At 32.0% G+C, this 7,678-nt stretch overlaps 1 protein-coding gene and 1 long non-coding RNA gene across 4 annotated transcripts; both read right to left on the bottom strand.

Moving 5' to 3' along the window:
• Nucleotides 1–2,614: 2,614 nt before the first annotated feature.
• LOC111715967 (uncharacterized) lies at nt 2,615–3,705 on the bottom strand. Of its 3 annotated transcripts, none has more exons than XR_002768365.1 (2): nt 3,034–3,705; nt 2,615–2,961 (listed from the first exon to the last, which is right to left on the bottom strand). It is a non-coding gene; the product is annotated as an uncharacterized LOC111715967 (long non-coding RNA). The 3 variants fall into 3 exon arrangements; XR_002768366.1 differs by having other exon boundaries at nt 2,615–2,928; XR_002768367.1 differs by having other exon boundaries at nt 2,615–2,895.
• A 377-nt stretch (nt 3,706–4,082) lies between these two features.
• LOC111715966 (uncharacterized) lies at nt 4,083–7,408 on the bottom strand (the record flags this gene model as incomplete). The annotated part of the gene is given in 4 exon segments (XM_023491373.1): nt 4,083–4,872; nt 5,677–5,793; nt 6,556–6,643; nt 7,310–7,408. Coding segments are annotated over 4 exon segments (1,068 nt in total), but the record flags the coding sequence as incomplete, so codon positions are not given.
• Between the last annotated feature and the right edge of the window lie 270 nt (nt 7,409–7,678).

Below are 7,678 nucleotides of genomic sequence, written 5' to 3'. Positions count from 1 at the left end.
CCATAATCTTGTTATTTTTTAGATACTAATATTAATTGTAACAAATTTATAGTTGATGTGTCTAATGTTTTATTCTAAAATATATTTGGTGTGCAGTGTAAATTTGTTGAGCTAAACAAGGGGTTGATCTTGAAATGCACAATGGGAAACTTACATAGCAATCTTCCATGGATTGAGCCAAAGGGGTATATATTAATCAAACCCACAGTCACGATTAACTATAGCTCCCGAACATTCAAACATTCAAACATTCAGAGAATAACCTTCTCATCCTCTGTTGTTTCCAAAATCGATAATAAATGGTGATCATATGTATTTCGATCCTAAAAAAAATACATTTAATTGACAAAGGTTTACAATCTATAAATGTAATATTTTATAATAATGAAAACTTACTAATGACGGGTAAAAGATTATAATTCGGTTATTGAACAGTACTAAAACAATGTTTTATCTTCTGAAATAAAATGGCAATTGATTTTAAATGTAAATCCCAATTTTTAAGTATTATTCTTTGTTTAACTTTTGAAGCTGAGTTACTGCACGTGAAAATTGTTTATACTGTAAACTGTCCATCAGATTCAGAGATAAAGTTTGGTTTGGTCTCCGGCTCTGGGAGAAAATCTTAGTCAAAGACGACTTTACAACGGAGTAAGCTCATTGTTTAAGGTTAACAAAATTATTTTTAAAATTTTTTATTTCAAATATTGCATTTTATATTTTATATATTTTGTACAAGCGTCTGTTACTTATAGCTTCTTTTAAAAAGAAGTAATTGACAAAATTCTGATCAATTTTGGCTTTGGAAAGATATTTTTAAGAAAACGAAACGATCTTTTTGTTTCTATAAATTTCAAAAACTATCTCTTATTTTTTTGCATGTAAAAAATAAATGAACAAAGAGTTTTTTTTACCAAGTTCTCTTCCAAAATGGAGTTTAAATAAGCTTTTTAACTCCCACATAAACCCCAGTTCCAGAATGAATTTCTAAAGTCGAGATAAATGACTATGTATTGTTGTATAGGAATAAAAATGCAAAAGGGAGATATATTTCACTCCAAGAAAGACCAAATTAATAAAGACTCATTCAACTGATATTACACGATATACGGAATTATTATTTATTAAACGTGAAAATACAAACTGAATACTATTCTACTGATAAAATATTATTGAAGATGAGAAAACAGAGCTGCAGATCTCTTATACGTTCTCATACTTCACGCTGAGAAGGTTGATCACCAACTAACTCCTTTCCTTAGCATCAGTAAACCTGCCGGGTTTAGGAGGAAATCCCAAGCTTTATCAAACCCTATGGGTCAACATCCCTTCTACCCATGCTACTAGCACCCAGAGTTAGCGTCAGGTAGACAGAATCGGGTTTTTAGCTTGGCATCATTCTGTTTACAAATATTTTTCCCTGATGAGATCGTTAAAAGATCATAAAAATTCTCGATTCTACTACAGTATAGTTATTGTGTTGAATTTTTCACTCTCAAGTTTATTATCTCTAGATTATGAGTGGACTTCATAAGTGAAGATTTAGTGCTGTTAAAGTGGAGTTTGTAAAAACTTGTTTGATTTGCAAGCTTATGGTAAGATAAATGGATAAAAGATCAACCATCATTCCGTAGAAATCAAGTCCGAGACCCCTTCAAAAATATTCGCCTATGCACGAAAATTTATGTAACAATTAATTAAAGACGCTGGTCAAGTGTGTATCTGGATAATCTTGCTTTAAAATAACATCAAATTTACATACGATTGCTGAATGTCGTCTTTCCGTTCCATTCTTCTGAGTCTTCCTGAATGATTACCAATTTTGGAATTTTAGAATTGGGACAATCACAATCCGTGTTTTTTTCGCTAAAAATTGCGTAAAAATTATCCCCGGAAATTGGAAGGTAAAAAGTGAAGTGTGAACTTATCAAAAATAAAAAAAGTTCATGAAAATCCAAATCGAATAAAAATATCTATTTTCTTTGACTCCCAGAAAAGGAATTGAGTATTTGTCACAAACTTTAATTTTCTAATTCCTATATTTTTACAACCTGATGGTGTAAACCTTAGATATTTCAAGCTTAAACTATTTGTCGATTTCATAGTTTGAAATATCGAATGCCAACGACATTGGGTCGCAAGGATATAGGGGTTAGAAAATTAGAGCTTGTGGCAAGGACTCAATTCCTTAATAATATCATTATTTCACTCTACAGAAGAAGTTCCACTTGAAATTACATCTACAGTCCCTTTAATAAGATTTAAATTATATCATTAAACAATAGATTTTTATTAATATTATATTTAGAAACATCCGAGGTTAACATACGAAAATAAGAACAATTATATTGTATAAATATGATTTGTTATGAAAATGAAAACATTAGATAAGAAAAAGATTAAGTTAAAATTGTTACAAAAAAAATAACACAATTTTTTTTACACACATTTTTTTTAAAGGCAAAATAAAAAAGTTTACATTGTTGGTAACACAAGATAAATCAATAATGATTAATTAAAAAAACCCAGAATTTCGAAGTTATTACACAATACACATAGGTGCCGATTATGTTAAAAAAATGTGAATTAAGTTAAATGGGTAGAAAATCTTTTAACTAACTGATCAAATAAGCGCTACTATAACTCATCGAGACTATCAACGCAATTTTAAATTACCCTTATGCCCTACTCACAACGATACCTATTATCAAGAAAAAATGATGGAGATATTCATTTTTACAAATAAGAAAAAAATCTTGTTTTTGCAAAAAAGAGCAAAATGATATCTTCCTCATTGTTTATCGAGATGATCAGAATGAGGTGTAAAAAGGGCAACATTTAGTGGGTCACTTAATATATTACGTTTACACTTGAGAGATTAAGGGAGTGCACTCCCTTAAAGAAATGTAGATTAAGGGAGTGCACTCACTTAAAGAAATGTAGATTAAGGGAGTGCACTCCCTTAATGAAATGTAGATTAAGGGAGTGCACTCCATTAAAGAAATGTAGATCTAAAAATCTAAATAAGATTACTTATTGTAAATTATACACTTTAAATAGGAAAGCACTTAAAATAATAATGCAATAAATATTAAATAAGCTCGATGATTCCGAATTAGTTTAACAGTAAATAACAAAAAATGAGAACGCTTCAGGAATACGTGAAGGGGACAGTAAATTCAAAATTTAATATCTTAGAAGGGACAGCAATGTGATTTTAAGTAAAGACAATAATGCCCTTTAATCGGAGGAACAATGATGATTGATATTAGACAATTTTCTGCCATTTTCTTGCTCGTATTTCTTTCAGAAATTTGTGAGACGTTTTCTTGTAAAGAAAGGGCAAAAGTCTGAATAGTAGTTTAAAATATACTGTTCAGAATCCTTCAAATACCGGACCAATTATAACCACATCGACAAACCCATTCAGATACAGTGATAATCATAAAATTCTGGAATTGGAAGACGACTTCTAGAATCAAGTCATGACTTGAAGTAGTGCATTAAACTTGATACACAGCATTTGTGCAATGTAAAGTTGTAAACAGACCCGTTTAAGTAACTAAGTGATAAGATAAGTTACTTAATATGCTTTGTAACACCCTAATACACTTCATTATTGCAACTGTCTTATTCCACATTATTCTGGTTCGCACTCAACTAACAAACATATGGAAGTGTAAAAGTTTTGTATGAAAACTATTACTTTGACCCATTCTGACCCATCCTGACCCATACTGACCCATCCTGACCAATCCTTACCAATCCTGACCCTGACCCTGACCCATCCCATCCCAAACCCTCTTTTTTAATTAAAGCTTTAACTTAATACTTTTACTACAGGGTTATTCAAAAAGGATGAGACTGCGAAGACGATCTAAAACTCATTATAATTACGATCACAAGGTTAGATTAAGTCTTCTGTCTGAAATCTAGTAATTTTAGGTCTTTTTAATAATTTGTCACAGAAAGAAACAATTTTGTTGCATAGAATCGTGAATATGAAGAAACAGGCCGTATAAATTCCGTTCAGTCGTCTCTGAAGTATTTTCCTTTGTAATTAACACTGTATATAATTCATGTACTTTTAAACATCATCATTTTTTTATTACCCTTTTCCTTCTCTATCTGCTGCTGCCTCTTCAAGTAGTCTTGAAACCAGCTCAGGGTCCACATATTCAGGGACCTTAGGTTCCACATAATCAGGGGCCTTAGGGTCCACATGATCAGAGACTTTAGGATCCACATATTCAGGGACCTTAGGGTCCACATATTCAGGAACTTTAGGGTCCGCATGTTCAGGGACGTTAGGTTCCACATAATCAGGGACCTTAGGTTCCACATGATCAGGGGCTTTAGGGTCAACAAATTGTAGGGCTTCAGGGAGAACAGTAGGTAAAGGATCATTGGATTCAGGGGGCGAGGGGTCCACAACAACAGGGGCATCAGGGGGATGATCCGCAGGCGAGGAGTTATCTTTGGGTTCAGTTATTAATGAGTCTTCAGATCTATTTTCTGTTTCGGCAATGATTAGTTTAGGGGTAGTGATGCTAATGGTACTTCCATTTTCATTAGATTTACTAAGACGAGAATCAGATCGTTTCGCTTCGGCAGGAGTCGTAGAGGAGTTCATAAGAGTATCCAGCTTTTCAGAAGTATCAGCCAGTGTTGGGTCGGGTTTTATCAATGGTTCGTAGCTGCTAGAATCTAGTTTAGCCATAGAAGATTCGGATTTAAATTTTGGTTGAGAATAAGGGCTGGAGGGACCTTTGGAAATATTATGATCTAATTCAGAAGTTGGTGGTGTTTTTTCAAACTCCAAAGTTTGAGGATTTGTTTTCTGATTTTCTGCATCTTTACTCTCAACTCTCGCTGAAAAAAAATGTATGTGATTGTGCGCATTATCTAACTTGAAATAAAAATTTCAAGGCTTTGAAGATATATATTATTTACAGTCATTACCAGAAGTACCCGGAATTAATTGACAGTTAATCAGACGACTTACACATACATACACACTTACATATCTGGTAATTTTAAATACACAATAAATGCAGACCACAATTTGGAATTGACAGGAATAGGCCTATTTTGTTTCTATCTGTTTTTAAATCATATTTGTAAAATTAGATTGTAAAGTCGTCTGATCTATTTATAATTATGAATTAATTCCGGGCCTTTCTGACTTAAAAAACATTGATTTTAAGAAAGTAAGCATACCCCAAGGTCTCTACATAAAAATAGATTTTTACGAAAAATAGTGTTTGTATTTTAAAGATTGTTTATGAAAAATGAAAGAGGGGAAAAAAGGCTAAACAAAAATCGTATTAGAAATAAATTTGTATCAATCTTAATTTCATCTGATGTTTTAGAAATGAGAGAACTGCAAAAAAAATCGTCGGTCGCCAAGGACGCTGCAGGAATCTACAGTGGTAGGCGATTATATCAATACAATTATGATTTAATATCAAGCTTTCAAACAGCATTGATACACATAAAATCTTCACTTTTATTACTTGTAAACTTGTATTACAAAAAAAGCTTGTTAACAATCAAAACTTAAATAAAAAAGTCGTCTTCTTTGTATTGATATTATCGCGTACTCCTGCAGTAAAATCGATTAATTTCTAACTAATCCTTTCATTTTGGCAATGGAAAGATTTCGGATTCACTTACCTCTTACATCTGATTCCACTTTATTTAGTTCTTCATCTTGTTCTTGTTCTTGTGCATCTGCTTGTGCATCATCATTTCTTTCTTGTTCTTCTAACTCATTTCTTTCCTTTTCTTGTCCTACATCAGATATATTTATATGGTCACCAATCCACTTAGAGGCACTGTCAAGTGTCTATGTATTTATAGTTTGTCTGATTCACAACGGTGCCCCTTTAATTTTAATCTTTAACGCATGGGGAAGAAATTCTCGTTTTTATGTTTTACAATTTGTTAAATTCTGTAAATTTCATTCCTTTATCCTGACGCATAATTCCACAATTGACTTTGACAAATGGAAATAATTTATTTTTAGATAAAAAACTTAAAGGGTATGCGTCTCGGGTCACTTAGAATTACGGCTATAGTCCCTTAAAGGGAGTGACCGGCTATGTAAGGTAGTTGAACTGAGTATGCAGTGTTGTGGAAAACTTCTTTCGGATTTATTTGAGACATATTAAACTTTTTAAATATCTGTAAATCCTGAGGTTGAGCGCAAATTCGACGTTCAAAACTCCTACTTTGGGGGTGGGTATGTTTTCAGAATTAGTGTTTTTAAATTATTAAATAACGACGACATAAAATGTAAAAAAGTTCTTCAATAAACGACAGACGTCATGTATAGGAACATGTTGAGAAAATAAAAATTAATCTTTATATATATATATTTTTACTTTATTTTTCGTTGTCGTTATTTAATATTAAAAAAAAGCTAATTCTGAAAAAGTAGAAGTTTTGAACGTCGAATTTGCGCTCCAACTCAGGATTTATGATCATGATGATCATAACGCTAATGATGATAATGATGAAAATGATGATAAGACTAATAATAATTATTAATACCTTGGCTATCACTGATTAGCGCCAGAATAGATTCGTATAGATGTGAGTGCTCGGTAGCGTCAAGCTGGTCCAAACAGTTCTCAAAACTCTAAATATTTAAAGAGATAGTCTTTAAAACTCTAAATATCTAAAGAGATAGTTTTCAAAACTCTAAATATTTAAAGAGATAGTTCACGAAACTCTAAATATCTAAAGAGATAGTTCTAAAAACTCTAAATATTTAAAGAGATAGTTCTCAAAACTCTTAAATAATTAAACAGATAGTTTTCAAAACTCTAAATATTTAAAGAGAAAGTTTTCAAAACTCTAAATATCTAAAGAGATAGTTTTTAAAACTTTAAATATTAAAGAGATAGTTCTCAAAACTCTAAATATTTAAAGAGATAGTTTTTAAAACTCTAAATATTTAGAGAGATAGTTTTCAAAACTCTAAACATTTAAAGAGATAGGTTTAAAAACTCTAGATATTTAAAGAGATAGTTTTTAAAACTCTAAATATTTAAAGGAACAGCTCTCAAAACTCTTAATAGTTAAAGGAATAGGTCTTAAACTCTATAACTAAAGGGATATTTAAAAGGTGTTTTATTTCTTAAGAATTATTTTTCTTAACGCAAGCCTTAAAATCATAAATATATCATCAAAATATGCTACTACAACAACATTTATTAGAAGATAGGCGCAATAATAGGTTTCAGATCATAAGATGTGGAGGGTGGGGGGGAAATAACCCCCGCCCATCGTTAAAATGACTTACCTCATATTCACTCTCATCATCACTCCCCTCCTCTATAGATCCCTCCTCCCTCTCCTCTCCTCCACACCTCACCTCTATCTCCTCACTCACCTCCTCAACCTGAAATATATTTTTCTTAAAATAAAATAAAAAAGTCACAGCTGAAGTCAGAATCTTCACGCTGGTAGTCGGTCCTTGTACCAGCAAGCTGTCACTTTCGATCTCAATTATACATATTTTTTTTTACTTTTTCTCTTTATTATTATTATAAAAGGACAACCCATCATTCAATGAAATAGGGGTCGGCGCTCCTAGCCGCCGAAACGTATCCATGGGCTGACCGTACCGTGTCACCCTAGGGAGAAGACTTATACTAGGCGAATGCGTTTT

This window comes from Eurytemora carolleeae, unplaced genomic scaffold, assembly GCF_000591075.1.
Source record: "Eurytemora carolleeae unplaced genomic scaffold, Eaff_2.0 scaffold1922, whole genome shotgun sequence".
NCBI classification, from domain to species: domain Eukaryota; kingdom Metazoa; phylum Arthropoda; class Copepoda; order Calanoida; family Temoridae; genus Eurytemora; species Eurytemora carolleeae.
The sequence above is the reverse complement of the archived record's forward strand: the minus strand, read 5'-3'. Positions and strand labels throughout refer to the sequence as shown.